Source organism: Rhipicephalus microplus, unplaced genomic scaffold, assembly GCF_043290135.1.
Source record: "Rhipicephalus microplus isolate Deutch F79 unplaced genomic scaffold, USDA_Rmic scaffold_33, whole genome shotgun sequence".
Taxonomy (NCBI): Eukaryota; Metazoa; Arthropoda; class Arachnida; order Ixodida; family Ixodidae; genus Rhipicephalus; species Rhipicephalus microplus.
Genome location: NW_027464606.1, coordinates 608,163 through 627,582, shown reverse-complemented (window position 1 = coordinate 627,582; position 19,420 = coordinate 608,163). Strand labels below are relative to the sequence as shown.

The 19,420-nt window shown below is 43.5% G+C and overlaps 2 protein-coding genes across 3 annotated transcripts; both read left to right on the top strand.

The window, feature by feature from the left end:
- The first annotated feature begins 6,518 nt into the window (after nucleotides 1-6,518).
- LOC142786816 (uncharacterized) lies at nucleotides 6,519-15,927 on the top strand. 2 transcript variants are annotated; one of them, XM_075884483.1, is made up of 3 exons: nucleotides 6,519-6,959; nucleotides 11,938-11,992; nucleotides 14,149-15,927. In XM_075884483.1, the coding sequence occupies exons 1-3, from the start codon at nucleotides 6,813-6,815 to the stop codon at nucleotides 14,388-14,390; spliced, it is 444 nt and encodes a 147-aa protein (XP_075740598.1). In that variant the 5' UTR covers nucleotides 6,519-6,812; the 3' UTR covers nucleotides 14,391-15,927. The 2 variants fall into 2 exon arrangements, with proteins under 2 accessions (XP_075740598.1, XP_075740599.1); XM_075884484.1 differs by having other exon boundaries at nucleotides 11,930-11,992.
- Nucleotides 15,928-15,943: 16 nt separating this feature from the next.
- Nucleotides 15,944-18,003, top strand: LOC142786817 (uncharacterized). Its single transcript, XM_075884485.1, has 2 exons — nucleotides 15,944-17,558; nucleotides 17,656-18,003. Exons 1-2 carry the CDS (start codon nucleotides 17,456-17,458, stop codon nucleotides 17,916-17,918), a joined length of 366 nt encoding a protein of 121 aa, XP_075740600.1. The 5' UTR covers nucleotides 15,944-17,455; the 3' UTR covers nucleotides 17,919-18,003.
- The last annotated feature ends 1,417 nt before the right edge of the window (nucleotides 18,004-19,420 follow it).

Here is a 19,420-nt window from a genome sequence, read left to right as displayed (position 1 = left end):
GACTACCATAGCCATTCTTAACATTTTAAGCATGCTGTCTTGCTCAAACATTGGGGCATTGCCCAGTTTGTCTTATGTTTACGTTTCCATGTGTCAATAGTATCTCATACACAACATTATATTGGCATTCAGTATACCTATTCTCGTGACGAATGGTGATATAGTGGCTATTCCTGTTGCTTTTTAGTACACACACTTTTGAAAACTTGCAAGGGAAGGCAAATAACAAGATAAAATCATATCGGCTCGCTATTTTCTTTATATTGTGAAACACCTTATGTACGTACGATATAGCATGCAAAGATCTTTGGACATTCTGTTTTTATTTTGGTCCTGTTTTGTTTAACTTGACTTTCTGCAGGAGGGTTTAGCATACGGGTGTGATGGTGCTGTTGGGATATCCAGCATCCTTTAGTCTTTTAATCTGGTTTTTAAGGCTTACCTCATCCTTGTGGTCACATGACTTTTGAAGGGTGGCCTCAATGTACGTGGTGGCAATTCCTCTGTGTAAATTGTGTAAATGTGTAATTATGTGTTATGATGTACTAAAAAAGATGTCCCAAGAATCAGAATAAGTGACAGTAGTCAAAGTTTTTGTCACTGCCTTTATACAAATACCAGTTTATTTGTTGCCTCCTGCAGTATTTTAGGGCCTCTTATATAGATAGGATGTTTTCTCACTTTTATTACATTTTTGTATTGATGATGCCATATGCTCAGGAGGTAGAATGTCGTTATGTTCTTTCTGATAACTTCTAGCTTCTGAGCAAAGATAATGTTTCAGAAAAATGAAAAAAGGCTAGCATAATATTAAGACATGGGAAGAAAGCAGAGTTTATCAAAAATGAATGCATTAGTTGGGAATGAGAAAAAAAGATGGATGACAGGTCAGTAATGTCAATTAATTTATATTAGGACACATGAAATGTAGCAGAGGGTGGCAGGTGATTAGTTCCAATGAGATCGAGAAATTATCAGCCATAATATGAAATTGGCTCATACAGGACAGGGAACATTGATTGGGCTTCCACCCGCGGTGGACATAATATAGGCTTAACGCTAACAATGAGCAAAGCCTGTGAAATTAATGCTCCATGAAATGAGCAGTACTGCACAGATTGCTGTGCTAGACTTCCCATTTTGCATGTTTTTACCAGCTTATCCTGCTCGCTGTTCAGACACAAAGCTTCACCAGAAAAACAATGTTATACTTGGTGAGGATAATGCCAGTGAATCCACTGTTTTATCTACACCTTTCCTTGCTTAAGTCCTCCTCCAAACTATACGATTTTTCTTGGAAATGTTCTGCTTACAGCACACCAACCGATCAAGTGAAACAACTTTATTGGGGTCCTGCAGGGCGCGCCCTAGTATGCAATCACCATTTCACTTCACGTTACAACATACTGGTGGTAAAAATATTCTTTGGCAGGGTACAGAAGTGCATGCACTGAGCTAGCTTGTGCAGCGCGATCTATTTCAGAAAGCTGAACCTATGTTTGGTACAGAATTTTGTAACCACACGATGCTTGCACAGATTAAATGTGTCCACACATAGCAACTTCTGAGCTTTTTTATGAAATGATCTCACAGTATCTGAAAACATTTGTTTTTTTGTTTACTTCATAGTTCCCAGTGAAATATTTCTCTTGTTCCTCTCATTGAATAATGGCATTTGGTGTGACTAAGGTGTTCCTGATGCCTCACTATGAGATTAGAAAAACGACTCTCCTTGAAATTGCTTCACAAGCATTTCCTAAGATATTGAATGACACTGCTTGCACATGTACAAACATTTGCTAGTTTTATTGAGGGTTGATGATAAAGGCAATCAGTTGGTGCATCCAAGCCGGACAGAGATTGACTGGCCCTGAAAAGGGTCGTTTAGTTATATATCTTGCAGCTTGTTCCAGGTAGACAGGGTTTCATTCTGTAGAAATGGTAACTCATCACACTGGTTCCTCAGCATGAAGAACATAACTTGATGCTAACACTGACTCAGATGTTCTGAAATGTCATAGAGGGTACATGAAGGCTGGGTACATGAAGGTTGCAGTTATACTAACTGTACAGCCAGCATGCTTGTGTGATATGTGCATAGCTGCATCAAAGCTACGTGTGAGAATTGCGTGAACAGCTGAAAATCTCAATGGCAGCATAGCTTAAGAAGTATGTCATCCCTTTTTTGCCAGTTTCCAATATCATCCTTCCCTTTTCATGCATCTTCTTTCAATATATCTGGGGTTTTAATTCCCAAAACCACGATATATTAAAGAGAAGCAAATTTTGAAGATCTGGTGTTCTTTAACATCTTCACTTGTTAGCAGCGCAAAACCAGAAACACAGGACAAGGAAGGAGCAAAAGAGAAAGAAAAGACGGCGCCGACTCTGAAAAAGACGGCACTGACATCATGACACGCACATGTCGTGATGTAAGCTGCCCAAAGAGTGGCCTCCCGTGATAATAGTGAAGAATTGGGAATAGGATCTACCAGTAAGGGCTTTGTGTGCAATTCACAAACAGTGAAAAAGATCCACCAGGGGTGAACCTCAGGTACATGGTGCACTCTGGTTGAGAGAGAGCAGAGTAAAGCAGATGTGCCAGACAGGAGATTATAAATGGTTTTGTCTGGAGCTGGTGCCAGACCGAGCTCTAGGATTAAGCGTAAGGGAGTATTGAGCGCCAGGCCAATCTGATCCCATTCCTGTGATGGGGTGCAATGTGATGACAGGTGCGAATTCCATTTTCTTTTTTTTCCATGGGTTTAGGGAAATAATTTTTCAAGGATCAGATGAAAATACCTCCGACATACATAATAACATGCTTATTCTTGGGCGTAGTCATGCCTAGCCACCAGATTGGGAGAAAAAGGAATGTTTCCCGAAATGTGCGATAAAGTGTTTGGTGCTACGCCTTGACGGAAGTATTGATAGGTGCTTTGGAAATCGGTACGCCATTTCTGTAATCGTTAAATATGCAACTGCATGTGCCACTGCTAGGGATAGCGTGACACTCCCAGCCATTTCGGGGTAAGCCGTTTTAATCTACATGAAGATGTTAATGAGCTGTTCTCCATCACAGAAGTAGCTGTGGCCATTCCTTCAACTAGGCCTACTGCAGCGCCAACTAAACGTCTGCATGAATTTAGTGCTAGTACCGTACATAATAATCAGCACGTGCCTTGGGTTCACTTCGATGGTGTTGTGAATTCATCTTGCGTGACAATGGTTTAAGTTGCATGCGTGCCTTAATCATTATTGCAATAGGAGACCATGATTTATCGTCACGCATCGTGTTGCTTAGCTCGGTCCTCAGTGTTCGAAGCAGGTTCCGCCTTGTGAGTGCATGAGAGAGGCACAAGAGTTGATTTCTGCTCTGTGTTTCTATAATTCCCTGGCCTGTATTATACAGGAAGCGGATAGTGCTGGTGTGCGTCAGCTGCCTCGGTGTGCTCTCAACCGCCTGCCTGGTAAGACTGATAGCTCATTCTATCAGCGCCTTGTCGTACTCCCTCCTCACACTGCGACATGTCCTCCACTTGGAGGACATGATAACGGAACAAGATGATACGAAGCCCAAAACCGCAATGTTTGCAAGCCACAACCCGAGCAAACAATTCAACGGTGAGGCCAGAAAATCCTAGGCCTGGAGCAACAAGCCAGAGAGCATATTCTTGGCTGGATAGATGGATGGATGTGGCCGTACCCTTTAGATCGGGCGGCGGCTAACGTCACCTAGCCGTAATGCTTAGTGAACTAACCACTAGATTTTTTTCCCCTTTAAATAGTAAAGTTGGACGGGTACTTTGAAGTGAAGGGTTTAATTTTCAATCGTGCCTTGACTTTAGCCACCAATCAGATAACCTCCTTCTAGTTAAGTCTACCCGCTTAAAGTCTATTTTGCCCTCCCTGTCCCTAAACACCAGTGCTTTGAAAAACTCTGCGCCATCATCTTGAACTATAAGGTGAAGCCCTTTACAGAGCATTGTCAAGTGTTCGGCAGTTTTTTCTTTCTCTTCGCACGCACTGCATATTGTGTCTACCTCTTCATATTTGGCCCGATATGTCTTGGTTCGCAATACTCCCGTCCTGGCCTCAAACAGTAGAGATCTACCCTGAGTATTATCATAGATTCTTTCTTTGGCAATTTCCTGCTTAAAAGTTCGATAGATCTCTAGTGCGGACTTCTTAATCACGCCAATTCTCCACATGTCAGTCTCCGTTTCCTGCAGTTCCTTTTTAACCGATAGTTCTTTCTGGTTTGGCCACCTGCTGTTTTCTAAGTATTTACCAGTCAATTTCCTGGTTCGCTTCCTCCATTTTGTATTGACATTCTTCATGTACAAGTAGCTGAAAACCTTCATAGCCCAACGCTCCTCCCCCATTTCTCTCAATCGCTTCTCAAATTTTATCTTGCTGCTAGCTTCCCTGCCATCAAATGATGTCCATCCCATATCACCTTGTACTCCCTGGTTTGGTGTATTCCCGTGAGCTCCTAAAGCAAGCCTACATATTTCACGTTGCCTAATTTCTAATCTTGCTTGAACTTCTGACCTCATGCACAAGACCGCGTTGCCGAACGTCAGCCCAGGAACCATGACCCCTTTCCATATTTCTCTCACAACATTATACCTATTGTAATTCCACAGTGCCCTATTTTTCATCACTGCTGCGTTCCTGTTATCTTTAGTCGTCACGCATATTTCGTGTTCCCTCAGGTACTCGGTCCCTTTTGCTTATCCGTACGCCCAGTTATTTGTATTTATCTGTTATCTCTAGCGTGACTTCTTGTATTCTAAGCTCACTACCTTTGTTATCATTAAAAATCATGACTACTGATTTTTCCTAACTGAATCTAAAATCTAACCTATCTTCCTCAATACCGCAGATGTCCATCAACCTCTGCAAATCTTCCTTGTTGTCGGCCATTAGCACTATATCATCTGCGTAGATTAATGCTGGTAGTGCCTGATCAATGAGTTTTCCTTGTTTGACTAAAGAGAGGTTGAAGCCAAGTCCCCTTGCCTCTAATTTGGCCTCTAATCCTTGTAGGTACATCATGAATAAGAAGGGTGACAGCGGGCACGCCTGCCTAAGTCCACGTTTCACCACTGTGGGCTTGGATACCTGTTTTTCTCACTTTTTAACTACCTTGTTAGTTTTATAGATTTCCTTTAAACGATTAGTGACTCCATCTTTTACACCCAGTGTGTCTAGTATTCCCCACAAGTCCTCTTGAACCACGCTATTGTACGCTCCCTTGAATTTCTGCAGGCCGGTAGGAAGCTTCTCAGCGCAGCGCCTGATCTTGTGAAACGGCGCAGCCATGCAGGCAGGGCATTCAATTCCCTCCCTATTTTTTGTATACTACTGTCCTTGTGTACATCGCAGAACACATAACAGTAATGATAGCAAACAGATCATTGATTCGGGTAGGCTTGATGTTTTTATTTAAAATGGAACAACGAGGAAGCTGCTGAAGCTCGTGCCTGTATACAGCTGCTTTATATGGAGATAAAACTTTAACGAAAAAAAAAAATTTAATGATAAACAGTAGGCTCATAACAAACAACATTTCTCTGAGGGTGCATGGAATATATGTCCCATGCAAGGCTATGCATTGCAGTCCTTACTGCATTAATTATGTACACGTACTGCAGGGCATGCAAGTGTATGCAGACACACGCTGACGAAATGACATTTTTTGCTACATACAAACGTGCACCGCACCAAATAAGACGCACGTGTTTATATAGTCAGGGAACACTCGTGAATATTGATGAAATCACACAGCTCGCTTACAGTATAAAACAAACACAATTGCGAACAATAAAATGTGACGCTGTTTAAAGAGGCGGACCCAGGTTACGAGGAGAATTATCAGTATGGCATACACACCACGTGTAAAGCTTTTGCAACATCTAAAGAGACTAAATACGGAAAGTTGCCTTCGTAAGTTAACATGACAGTACCAAATGGAGAAGCCACACGAGAGAACAATTCATCGTGGGCTAAAGAATGTGTTTTAAATATTATACACAGCTTTGCAAGATAATATCGACGAGTTTCACTCGCCTAGGTGTGGGAGGTGTAGGCCTGATAAAATGCGAAGTTGCTTCAGAGCCTTTCTGTCGTAATATTGCAATTTTATTCAACTCTTTCAAACGCGGCACCGTAAATTTCTACTGGGAGCTCGAACATGGCAAGCAGGTCGCGGGGCAAAATCTTTGTAACATTTTATTACCGAAACAGCGATACTAGCAATGCTTGAGCTGCACTTGCTGTTTTCTAAATTGTAACCTCCTCAATCTCATCACTGTGATCAGGAAACAGAGAGGAAAAGTACAGCAGTAGTACGTAGAGAAATATTCAATTTCAAGCCCTTTAGCAATATCATCTAAACAAATTGCCAGTTCACTGTTGAATTCTCGATGGAAACAAACAGCTGATCAGGGAAGCAAGCTTGGCTTGGCACTGGCTTGGCCGTTCATACAGAGCCAAAAGCCGCTGCAGGAAACTGAATTGCGGATCGTATTGAGACAAAATATTTTATACATTTTTGTTTTCTTTGTTTCCTTTCTCTAATTGCTCTTGTGATGGCGTGGACCGCGCTTCGTGATCTCATGTACCGGCGCACTGTTTTTAAGTTTAGTATGGCGCACTATAATACATGATTGCGTGCTTTAATTTAAAAAGGTTCGCGAGTATGGCAGCAACACTGCAATGTCGGGAAGAGGCACGGGGAAGAGGACAGTAGTAGAACCAGTAGCAGCTGCATGCCCGGGTGGAGCGACTGATGCCCAGATGGAGGAATGTCAACCCGATGCCTTTTGTGTTGGCCGTTCTGGCAGTTCCGCCGACTTTATAGAAAGAGACGACCCCGTCGCTTGTCCTCTTCTCTTTTTTTTCGGGCATCAGCGACAACATTGACGGACGACGTGTTCGACTTCACCGTGCACGTGAGTATAGGTTGGTTTTTCATTCGAGTGAATTCTTGTTCAGATTTGCAACTTGTCGACTCCATCCTGATCACCTGTCACCGGCAATAAGTCACATACGTGTGATATTTAGGTGAAATAAATGATAATGCACATTTTCTGCTCCATTTGCGTGACTTAGCTACACCGGGACATGAGGTAAAGCCTTTGTCGCCTAGCCACTAGCAGGCAAGATCGATCACTCGCATCCTTCAGTTCACGAATCAACGCGCCTGCCTTAAAATTAGCTAGCTGCTCGCAAAGAAATCATACCGAGGCAATTTTCTTTTCTGTGAACAATTCACCGTAGATTTGTCTTGAATAACAAAAAAAAAAAAACTTGAAAAATAAATGTCGCGACCTTTTAGAAAACGCCGTGTCTAAGAGCTAGACGCGGCATTTTGTAAAAGGCTCATTAAATTCAGTATGTTTTCGTAGTTTCTGCTTGAAATTATTATTGTCTATGAATTTCATGGCCCAATCTTTTGCTTTGGCTGAAAATCTCGGCGGCAAAAACTTTGTTCAGTGTCCCTTTAAGGGCAGGTGTAGATGCCATCATTTCAGTCGCAAATCTTTTTGCTAGTCGGTCGGCTGGTTAACAATAAGGGTACTAACTAGAGTTCCAGATTTCATCAGCAACACATCGTCATGGCTTCATCAGATGCTGCATTATATACATTCTATCCTCGTTTTTAAATAGGTGTACCGTATGGTCCACTGTTACAGGAAACAAGCGAGCTCATGGACAGTGAGCCATGTGGTGCTAACTGGCAGCGAGGCTTGTGAATGGGACGCATGCGCATAGAATCGGGGTGCGCCCAGTTTTGTCTGCCATTTCTCCGCCTGTACGCATGACAGCATAGGAAAGCGCATCCGTATTTTAGCTGCACAATTTATCTAGCCCAGTGCCTCCTGCTTCAGGGATTTCCTGTGAGCACAAAAAATGCATGATTTTAATCGTTGCTGCAGTGTTTTGCAAGTTGTCACCGTAAAGCACATCATATTTTTCGCATAATGCTCGCTGCAACTAGCAAGTTTCGATGACTCAAAATGCTGTTCAGGTCTGATGTAGCAAACATTTTAAGCTCGTCCTCGTGACCATGAAATATTGGTTTATTAAATAATGGAAGGCAGAGTTGGTATCAATTGATTTACAGTGTGAAAATGAAAAGTGCGAAGGACCGTGCCTCGCAAGTAAGCCCCGAGAGCATGAGCAGAGAAGTAGCAGATGAGGATGCTCATGCGCTGCATTTCCAAATCTCACCAGCACTAATGCTTGACGGACTGCTGGCGACGCACTAGCGTGTTCTTTCTGAAACAGGACTTTGGCCCTGTTAGCAAGTTCTTGAAGGGCATAAGTAAAACGTAGAATGGGCCCCCTAAATGCACCCATCCTTGAACCATTGGGCTTATGAATTAGTGCCCTTTTCAAAATACAACTATTCTGAGCTATAAATTGTGACAGAACAGTGCACGAAGTTTAAAAATGGGAAAAAAGTCTTTAAATGTCCCCTTTATACATAGTGTTCTTGTGATGTCACTTCTGCCGTTGTCGCCCTCTCCCGCCATGCCCGTGTAACTCCCTGGGTACTTACGGCAGTTCACATGCTGCAGTGCGGTTTGTTGGGGGCTCGTCATCTGTTGCTGTGAACAATGTGGAAGCATTGTGGTTTTTTGTTGTCTTACTTTAACGAGCTCATTGGATTAGGAAGGCCTCGCTCGTTCACTCGATACAAGACCAGATAATCAAGATGTGCGACACATATACCAGCCACGGCGTACACCGACTGCCCGCCACAACCTACGAGGGCCTATTATCTTGCTTTCACTACAAATTGCCTTGCCCAAAAACAAGTGAAAGCTCAAAATCTCTCGAGCCGCAATTTTAAGAGTGGATGTGCGAAGCGCAGCTGCTCCCATCGAAAACTAGTCGTGCAGAGCTAGGCAAGTTTACAAGAGATATAATATTATGAATATATTGTCACGGCCTACGCCACCAAGTAGCAATGCCCCCCCCCCCCCCCAAGGGTTTTAAACAGTGCTGATGTTGAGCTTGAGCCTCTTTGATTGCAATTTGTGGAAATAGTCGAGGAAAATATTATACAAGGCAGATAGCGACATTGCGTGGTGGGTGCCGCGGTAATGCCAGTCATCACTTTATTTTTCGCATATGCTTTAACACACTTTTCACTTTGTATTTTGCTTTTGTTGTACGCTAATGTACAGTGGAGTCACTGAACATGATAGAGACCGTGTATAGAATTAATTGACTAATTAAAAAAAAACATGACGCCCAACTTGAACCGATCGGCTATACTTCAAAGTGAACTAATATTGTTTCCCATTCTTTATAGTTTGTTTCAATGCAATACCAAATCTCCGTGATCGCCATCACGATTTTAACCGCCTTCCTTGCCATCATGATTTTAACTGCGGACAAGTTTGTATGTACAGTATCTTGGTAAGCTATATCTGTTTGCAGGTAAATACTTGGCTATGGCACTTACCCGTAATGAAGTTGCACCTGAAGATGCAAATATTGCAAAGTTTCTTCAAGTAGCCTTTGTTAATCTGCACCAGCCAAATACGCTGGTACTTTTAGGAAAATCGGAATGTGCGTTCTCAATTTCAGGTTATAACTTTCAGCGAAGAAACACCCTAAGCTCTGCTCCCTCTGCGTGGACTACTAAATCAACTTGCCTCACTAGCAGCTCATAATTTCTCAAACTTGCATCGTGAGGCAAAACTAAACGGGTGCAAGCACGAGGAGACAACATGGCAGTTGTAGGCGATAGATTCGGTTAGTGCCCGGGCATGTTGGTGGCGCATTTCGGAAGTGACGAAAAGGCGCTGCGAGATGCACGTGCACACTTTGTATAGTTGCTGTATTGTACAGCAAACTTTTTTTCTTATCTGAGCAGTTTTACCAAAGGAAGCTTCATCATATGGCGTGATAAATGAAGCGAATCCACAGGTTGAACCACATCATAGCCTCGCTGTGCTTTTGTACTTTTTTTAGCTCGCAAAATTTATTTGTACATATAAGTGACAACTTGCCAGTAATAAGGCAGCACTTGTTTCTTTACCATATGATCATCTCCGGTGTGCTGCTGCCTCAATATTTCAAATTATAAGCATTTACACCATTGTATGCTAACTTTTCCTTCAAAGTGAGACAAGCCACATGTGTGTCGTAGATCAAGAAGCATGCCAGTTTTACGTACTTGCAAGGTAAACATCAGAAATGCACAGTTGATCAAAAATACTAGTTTAATGGTGCATCTACATAGCAGAGCACCTGTGGCACCTCGGGAACAAGATAATGCCACATATGTTACAAGAGATAATTAAAAAAGACAGGGGACGTTCCGTGAACAAATAGAAACAAAAATAAAATGGCACGTGGCAGCGAGCGAAGGCGGCAAGGGGGGAGGAGCCCGTGGGACTTCAGCGGATGAACGTAAGGTGTGTGTTTAATATGTGGAAGAAAAAAAAAATTCAAAATTTTGGCGACTGAAATGAGGGTGACTTAGTGAGTGCGCTCATGACAAGAGTAAACACGGTTGTTATTTTTTTTTTTCAAATCTCTTTTGAAAGCCACAAAAAATCTGTATGTGGTGCAGCCTAACAGAAGGTCCGTGAAGGCAAATTATGAATTTGTCGTTGTAGAAAGGCCTTTTTTTTTTTTCATGCGCACCATCCTCGCCGCGGTGGTCTAGTGGCTAAGGTACTTGGCTGCTGACCCGCAGGGCGCGGGTTCGAATCCCGGCTGCGGCGGCTGCATTTCCGATGGAGGCGGGAATGTTGTAGGCCCGTGTGCTCAGATTTAGGTGCACGTTAAAGAACCGCAGGTGGTCTAAATTTCCGGAGCCCTCCACTACGGCGTCTATCATAATCATATAGTGGTTTTGGGACGTTAAACCCCACATATCAACAATCAATCAATCATGCGCACCATAAATAGTGCTCAAAATTTAATTGCATATGTTGTTTTCATCCTTGCTGTATTCCGTGCTGTTTATGATGTAAAAAAAAAAGTAGCACGCTGAAGTGGTGCTGCTTTTGGGCAACAGTTGAAAATGGCGGGGTGCATGAATGCGGAATACTGCCGCTTACACTCAAATCACTCTTGTGGTCACCTCCCACTGTTTGCAGCATGTGTTGTGTATACACAGCTGCATATTTCCTAGCTAGAAAAATTTGATTTTAGGTGTTTCACGCCATTTTCCATGTAACTATTCCACAATTGCACACACTGATCAGCAGGCTTTCAATTGCGCTGAAGGACACAGGTGCCATAAAATTCATAGTCGATTCTTTCAAGAAACCGTATGTAAAGGCTGAAGCTTCATGCGTACATACACACACATACCATATTGTTTTTTGTACTTTATGAAAGCTGCGAAGGTCTCATGTGCCTCCAAGCGTAACCTGTCTTATTTATTCTCCATCACCGCAAAAGTTTTGGGAGTTTAAAATAAAAGTACTTTGCCCATGGCCACTTTTGGGTAATTTTTTTGTGTAGGTGTTATTTGAGCAGCCTACAGTGTTTACTTTATAAGCCTGTATGTATATGTTGCATTATAAGGATGCAGAATGTGTGTAGCTGTACAATATAGATGAAGTGTAAAAATTAAGTGTGTCTATTGTAGTGTTCTTGCAAGCAATCTTACCCCCGTATTCTAGAACGTCCCTCCACTCAACGCTTCACCTTCACTTGAGATGGCTGATGGGAGCGCCGTCTCTAAGCAGAAAAAATTGCTGCATGTCAGCAATAATCTGCTGTGATTCTCGAGTAGCGCAGCGTCGCTTTCAAACGAGCAGCGGCACAGTGCTCAACTCTGTCAAGTGAAGGGTGAAAGCCGAGTCGGGGAGCGTTTATGAATATGGGGGTTAGTTTTGTTGTCTTGTTAACCTGCCATTAACACTGGATTGCTGCTACTTTGCTCTAGCTGTACAGTGCTCTCCAAGGCTCAAGGAGGCACCGCACGGGGAAGGCTCGGAGCAAACCATGCGTGAGTTTCCTTTCATTGTTACACTATGCACGTATTAAGTGATAGACTTTAATGTATGCTATTTGTATTGTGCAAGTTTTTGGGGACATACAACTTCCAACACATATGTTCTGACGAAAATCACGCAAGAATCAGCGAAGCTTGTGCAAAAATTATGCAATAGTGTAAGAAGCTTTTGCAGAAGTCTGTGAAATGAAGTTTTGAAATTTTGTGGCAATGTGTCATTGTACAGTGGTCAACAGTCTTGCTCAGCATGCTTGACTGCAGGGCTCCCGTCTGGACAGGCGCATCTACGGAGTGCCTGATGCATGATGGGCCAAATGTCAGCCTGCACACTGGTGCCTCTTATCCCCGTTTGTCTGTTACATCAGTGTCTCTTGTAAAGGGGATCAACTGTGCTACCTCTTTTTTTTTCGAATGTAATGAGTTCTTCTTCCAGATTATTGTTGTTTTAAGGTAGAGCCTCACATTTCTATCAAATACTGAAGATTCTATTTTTCCTTCTAGATGCTATGAAGTCACTGCTTGTGTTACAATAGAGTGAACACTGTTATGAGAAAAGCTACTTTATGGAGTTAACTCACTCCATATTGACTTAACACACAGAATTGGTGAAAACTACACTCCATTCCAGCTGCATTAGGAATAATATTCATTTGCATACTTCTGTTTCTTTTGTTTGCTTGTTGGCTGGAGGTTTGGAGTATAGGGTGGCCAGAGGGCACTGTGTAGTCTTTCTTCATCTTCCCAATTTTGTGAACATCAATTGATAGCCGTATGGGAAGCAGCCAGCATGCTGAAACAGCGGTGCAAGCATGCAAGATGTTCACCATTGCATGCAGTCAGTTGCTGTGAGCAACCTACTGCATACAATTAACTGCGAGTGGTGAACTAACGCTGTACTATGTGTGCCTCCTGGAAAGCTGCAATGGTAAAGTGCCACAATCGTATGGACAACATGGATAACACATGGATAACATCGCAATTTGTTTGTTGAATAATTTTGCAACAGAATCAATGGAGTTTTGGATAAATTTGTGTATCTGCCTGGTTCATCAAAGCTACAGAGTCAAATGCGGTATATACTCGCGTATTATGTGTACTTTTTTTATCAATCCGGTCATGTGCGAAGCTAGTAGGAATCACTGGCCTAAAAGCTCAACTGGGAATATATGTTGCAGGCGCTGTCACAGCTGTCTCAAAGCTGATTGTCATTTGTTTGCTAAGCCTGTTCAAATGCCCCCATTTTCTTGAAGTTCTTCCGAACAGTGCTCACAAAAACCAGTTCCCACGACAGGGTTATACCAGAGAACATAAGTACTCTCCAATAGTTGTCGGGAACCCAACGTAAAGTAAGATGCAGACAAGGAAGCGCAATGCCAACACAGTGCTGTGTGTGTCGCCCTTCATGTGTGTGTGTGTCCATTCCTTGTCCCAGTCTTCTATTGCGTTGTGTTCCCTCCGATATCTAACCAACAAACCCAAGCTTCTATGCTAAGTCTTATTCAACGCACTCTTCTGCTGGCTCCCATACTGAATATTGCATGTCGAAGAACTCCACGCTGATGTGCTTAGCGGTAGCACGGTTTCAGTTTTCTTCGGTAAGCTTTATAACAGCAATCTGCCTCGTATATAATTATTGTAGCCTATCACAAGGAATGGTAAAAACGCAATGGCCAGATGGCGAAACCGAAAAAAAAAATGAGTGCGAAAACCTGCCTCATCTAGTGACAGGTCCTTGCACGCGTTCAACATCTGTGCTGTGTCTCTGGAATACATTCTTGCCGTGGAAGAGGTGGGAAGATAGGAGGCAAACCTTTAGGCATTTCGGACTACACATAAACAGGTTTCAGTTTTCAAGTTCGATATTCTAGGGAAAGCATAAAAGTTCATGGAAGAAGGGACCTTGCACTCAGTCCATTTTGTGTAAGACTGCACTCACCTGCTCGACAAGAGATGTGCCTGACCAGAGCATCATGAAGTCAAATGTGTCTGTGTGTGTGCTGGCAAGGTGGCTCGGGCTGGTTGGGGAGGGCAAAGTATGCGAGCAAAAAGTTTCTTGTAGTAAAGCAGGCTGGCTAATTATACTGGTGAGCAAATTATGTGAGGATGCAAATTGTGCGAGTAAATATGGTATGTACTCTTGTATGTTTCAGCTCTATTGCTACGGACCCTGCGGATCCAACTTGGCATCCGGCAGCAACAAAGAGAGGTTCTGCAGGATGTGCGACAGCTGAAGCACAAGGTACGGCTCTTGTCCGTGCCTCAGCACGCCCTGCCAGCACAGTGCCCCTCTGACCTTCCCCGGCTGCCTGCTGGTACAATTGGAGATGTGGAGGCAGCAGAGGCAGCTGTGCAGAGTAAAGCTGTGGCTGCAGCTTTGGTGTATATTTCTTGATTTTTAATATGCCTATGTAACAGGCAGAAATTTAGTACTGCTTTAGGTGTTTCGGGAAACAAACTAGTCAGGTTATCTCATGAGCCACTGTACTACAGTCGAATATGAATAATTCGTACTCCAGAGGCCAGAAAATTTGTTCAAATTAAAAGAAGTTCAAAATAATGAAAGTTACCGTAATTACCTTAATCTAACAAGCACCTTTTTTCCGGTTAAGAGAGTTCATAAATCGCATGTGCGCTAGAATCGAGTACGAAAAAAAAATGAATATGGTCATTCTATTGCCATCGCCACTTACAAAATGGCCGCCCCCTACGTGCGTCGGCATGGCGCGTCGGTCATTTCTGCCTATGTGTTTCCCATGCGCGGCACTTCATACGTGTGCTGAGGAGTTCGTCATCTTGTAGTACATTAGCATCGACGGCATGGTAGGGCCGACTCCAAAAACTCGACGAGTGCACCACAATGCTGCTTCTAAAAGAAAAGTCGTCGCGTGTGCCGGAACGGACAAAAATCGGGCCGCATTGCGGTAATTCGGAGTTCCCGAAACGTGCGTGCAGGACTGGCGGAAACAAAAGCAGAATATTGTCGACAGCAAAGATTCACGCAAAGGCTTCAGTGGACCACAGCAGGGTCGGTTTCCACAAATTGAAGAGCTGCTCGGCGAGTATGTGATTAAGCAGTGAGCGGCACAGCGGCCCGTGACGACAGAACTGCTCCAAGTGCAGGCTATGCAGTTAGCCTTAGAAAAAGGGCTAATGCAGAGCCATTTTAAAGTGAGCAGGTGCTGGATAACGAACTTAATGAAGAGAAAAGGCTTTTCCCTCCGAAGGCGAACGGGCATATGCCGGAAGTTGCCGGAGGAGTACGAAGAAAAGCTTCAGAGTCTTCAGAGGTTCCTCCTAAACTTGCGGCACAACAACGGCTACCTGCTTGGGCAAATCGGGAATGCCGATCACACGCCCCTTTACTTCGACATGCCTGGCACCACAATTGTCTTGGAGAAGGGGGCGAAGCAAGTTTGTGTACTGACATCGGGCCACGGTAAAACTAGAGTGACAGCAATGCTCTGTTGCACGTCAGATAGGCATAAGCTTCCCCCGTACTTCATATTTAAACGGAAGACGCTCTCAAAAAAAGTCGTTTTCGCGAGTGGTGTGATCAAGCGGGCCAACGAGAAAAAAGGGTGCGCGTTGCAACCGATGTCTTAGGTTTTTTTTTTTTTTTTTTTTGTCGTGGAAACCGGGCGCGCGTTACAATTGAGGGCGCGGTAGAATAGAGTAAATACGGTAAACGAGAGGAGGGCTCACCATGCAGTGATGCATGTGCATGGAGAAGTTTTATTCACAAATTACAGGACATCCGTCGTTAATTAAAGTTGTCAATACATGTCTGTACACGTTGGCCTTGCAACGAGTCAACAAGTTTTGCGTGCAGTTTGCAAAGCATTTGTACTTCGGCTTCAGTATTCTCCTGGCAAAAGAAGTTACGCGCGGCAATGTCCAGTGCTGACACTCTTCGAAGACAACTGTGTTTCCACTGTTATTATCTGCGCTGCAGCCGGAGCGTGGCCAGCACATGATGAGAATGGAGGAGCGTCTCCACCTGGAGAAAAGCAGATCGGCATTCGAGAGAGAAACACTCCGCGGCAGCTTTTTTTTTTTTCTCTCTTCATGCGCGGTGTTGAAAGGATAAGAGTCTCTACATAGCAGGAACGAAAAACAGGGAAGCGTGACACTGGCGCGTTGCAGATCGGCATGAGAGAGCCAACTCTCTGCGACAGCTTTTTCTCCCCTCTTTCTCTTCATGCGCAGTGTTAAGAAGAGAAGGGTCTCTACGTGGCAGGGACGGAAAAAGCCGAAGCGGGGCACAGGAATGTCGCAGATTGGCATTTGGCAAACATTCCACCGCAGTCTTTTCTTTCCTTTTCTTCATTTTCTTCTTCAAGCACAGCGATGAGGTGTCGGAAGTGCCACCGCAGGATTGGGCGGGGTGCTGAGAGCATTTTCGGAGCGCGGTATAGCTTTGATAGGACCACAGCGTCAGTTCGAATTAAGTGTGTTGGAATTAATGAGATTCGACTGTATTTACTATAGTCTGTGAAGTCCGACGGAACTGTCCTAAGCTAGCAGACGATGTAGGCGGCATCGTGTGTTTGATGGGCAGTGACTAGCAATAGCCTGCTTAAAACAGACATTCAGTAATTTTGTTCATTTATCACCCTATTTCGTGTCCGCTGCGGCTCTCTCTACTTTGAGCTACAGTTCACCCTGCCTTGTGTTAGCCGATTTCTTACTTTTTTAAAAATCTAACATGCACCCAATTTCGCAGTGTGAAGAAAAATGCACCTTTGTTTATTGTGATGAGATTTCTATAGCGACATGCCTCTTTGTTGGCTATCACAGAAAAATATAAACAGCAAATGGTGCGATCATCTAGTGCGACCTTTATTTTTCTATCAGTTTCATCTATGACCAAGATTTGGTCGCTCTAAGGTTGCCTCTTAGTATGCCTTGATCATGTTCATTTATCTTGTTGTGCTCTGCTTACAATGCATTGATTAAAAACATGTCCTAGCTTCTTTTTGAATTCCACATATTTCATCGTTTTTCACCTGTAGAAGCTACTCCTGGTCAACATTCAGGCAAAGACATTGTAACCTCGAAGAAACGTGTATTGGAATTCGAGCACTGTACAAAGTAATTATACTATTTCATAGCTAGAATCAATATTTATGAAGGGTTATAACAGTGTTGTATTTGATTTCATAACAGCGAAACTGCATTCAGAGAAGGACTCTGAAAGGTTCTCACACTGAGTGTGAGAGGGCTGATGTGGAAACCATTTTAGGTCAATTGAGTTGAAGTTAGCGAAAAAAAACAATGAAATGTTGTGATGCCCAAAAATTCAAGTTGTTGTTTTCAGTGTCCTCTTCTTGCAGATTTTATCATGAAAACATTTCGATGTGCTGTTGCGTTTACCCCATCTATGCTTGCATTTTTTTACAGCGCAAGCACCTCCTGCAGATTGGGGGACTTGGCCTCTGAGAAATTGGTGTGAATGCCATGAAGGCTGTATTGGCACATGACGTGCAAGTGCTGTACAGCCTTCATGGCAGAAAAGGGAAAAGGGCCTTTGTGAACCTGAGGCTCTGTAGATTAGTGACAGGTTAGACTTGTTCATTATTTTATGTGTGTGTACCCTTGTGTATTCTCTGTACTGCAGTGCTTTATGTGTGCTATGGTATTTTTGTTCTTGTATGCAGATGTCATCCGCCAAAAAGCAGGGTGCGACCAGGCGGAGGCCCTCAACTTTATTAAGAGGTGGCTGCCAGGGTCTGGTGATCGCTGTGGGGGCAGGAAGCGGCGCTTCAGAGAAGCATTTGTTGTGGAGCAGCCCGATGATCCCCACTTTCAGAGTGCAGATTATCGGCTGCTCGCGGCAGCTGGCTTCCTGCCCAGCCACAGCAGCCAGGGCCTTGACAGCACCACTGTCACTGTGCCCCCAACGCAACCTGACCTGCAGTAGAGCGGGCCTTTTTTAGTTGTGTATATATATTTTTCAATGTATACATTTTTTGTTGTACCAAATAAATAAAAAAACAAAGAATAAATGGTCTGCAGACTGTCGGTGGTGCACTGTTCGGCTAGCTTATGCTAATTCGGAAGCACCATCACCATGTTTTAGTTACAAAAAAATGCTCTAAACTATGAATATTCTCGATTACCATGTGGGGGACATACGCTTTCAACATTTACTTCCTAACGACTTTTTTCGATTTGCTGTACCAAATACCAGTACCAAATAAAGCACTCGCTATTGCAAAAGATAAATTGGTAAAAAAATAAACTACGCTTCTAGTGTTAGCAAAGGGAATGAGGTATTAAAGATGAAATAGATCGGGTAACTGCTTTCAGTTCTCAGCATTCAATTTTCTGTTGCCCCAAGTATACAGGGCTGCAAAGCTACATGAGCGGGTCATCGAGGCATATTGTTTAAATCTTATGGTAAGAAAAATTCCCTACTAATAATGGTTACATAATGGCAAGCCAATCAGTAGCCAATATTCGTCGTGCAGGAAACATCGGTGTAATAACGGCATTTGATTGGCTGCAATGTGGCCCTGGATTGGTCCAATGTCGGTCGTACATCCGTAGCCAATATTCGTCGTGCAGCAAACATCGGCGTAAAAATGGCATGTGATTGGCTGAAATATGGCCCAATGTTGGCCGAACATTGGCAGCTTTGTCGGCAATACGATGGGCCTTCGTCGGCCCAATGTTGGTTGCATACTGGCTAAAACATCGGCAAAACGTCGGCCCATCATTGGCTTGAACGTCGGCCCGACATTGGAAGAAGTTGCACTTCCGACGTCGGGCCGACGTCGGTGCCGATGTTAGCCGATGTTGGTCCAAGATTGGTCCAACGGCGGCGTGCTGCCTGGGGTCGTAAAACCGCATTAAACAATGTCACTTAGTGAGATGCAGTGTTTTTCACCATTACAAGTCGGGAACTGCGATATCTAATGTGAAAGCGCTTGCAAACGTCGTTAGGTTAGGTTAGGTTTGGTTAGGTTAGGTTAGGTTACGTTAGGTTAGGTTTAGTTAGGTTAGGTTAGGTTAGGTTATGTTAGGTTAGGTTGGGTTAGGTTAGGTTAGGTTGCGTTAGGTTAGGTTAGGTTAGGTTAGGTTAGGTTAGGTTAGGTTAGGTTAGGTTAGGTTAGGTTAGGTTAGGTTAGGTTAGGTTAGGTTAGGTTAGGTTAGGTTAGGTTAGGTTAGGTTAGGTTAGGTTAGGTTAGGTTAGGTTATGTTAGGTTAGGTTGGGTTAGGTTAGGTTAGGTTAGGTTAAGGTATGAACCGTCGTAAAACCGCATTAAACAATGTCACTTAGTGAGATGCAGTGTTTTTCACCTTTGCAAGTTGGGAACTGTGATATCTAATGTGAAAGCGCTTGAAACCGTCGTAATGTTGTAGAAAGCAATGTAAAGTAGCGAGTAAAACGTTTTCTAACGATAGAAGTGCGAAGGTTAT

Bases quoted from the DNA above. Each gene is read 5' to 3' on its own strand.
- LOC142786816 (XM_075884483.1), top strand. From the start codon at position 6,813: ATGTCAACCCGATGCCTTTTGTGTTGGCCGTTCTGGCAGTTCCGCCGA. The intron at 6,960-11,937 runs GTGAGTATAGGT...CTAGCTGTACAG, and splicing joins TGTTCGACTTCACCGTGCAC to TGCTCTCCAAGGCTCAAGGA. The intron at 11,993-14,148 runs GTGAGTTTCCTT...TGTATGTTTCAG, and splicing joins AGGCTCGGAGCAAACCATGC to CTCTATTGCTACGGACCCTG.
- LOC142786817 (XM_075884485.1), top strand. From the start codon at position 17,456: ATGAAGGCTGTATTGGCACATGACGTGCAAGTGCTGTACAGCCTTCAT. The intron at 17,559-17,655 runs GTTAGACTTGTT...TCTTGTATGCAG, and splicing joins GCTCTGTAGATTAGTGACAG to ATGTCATCCGCCAAAAAGCA.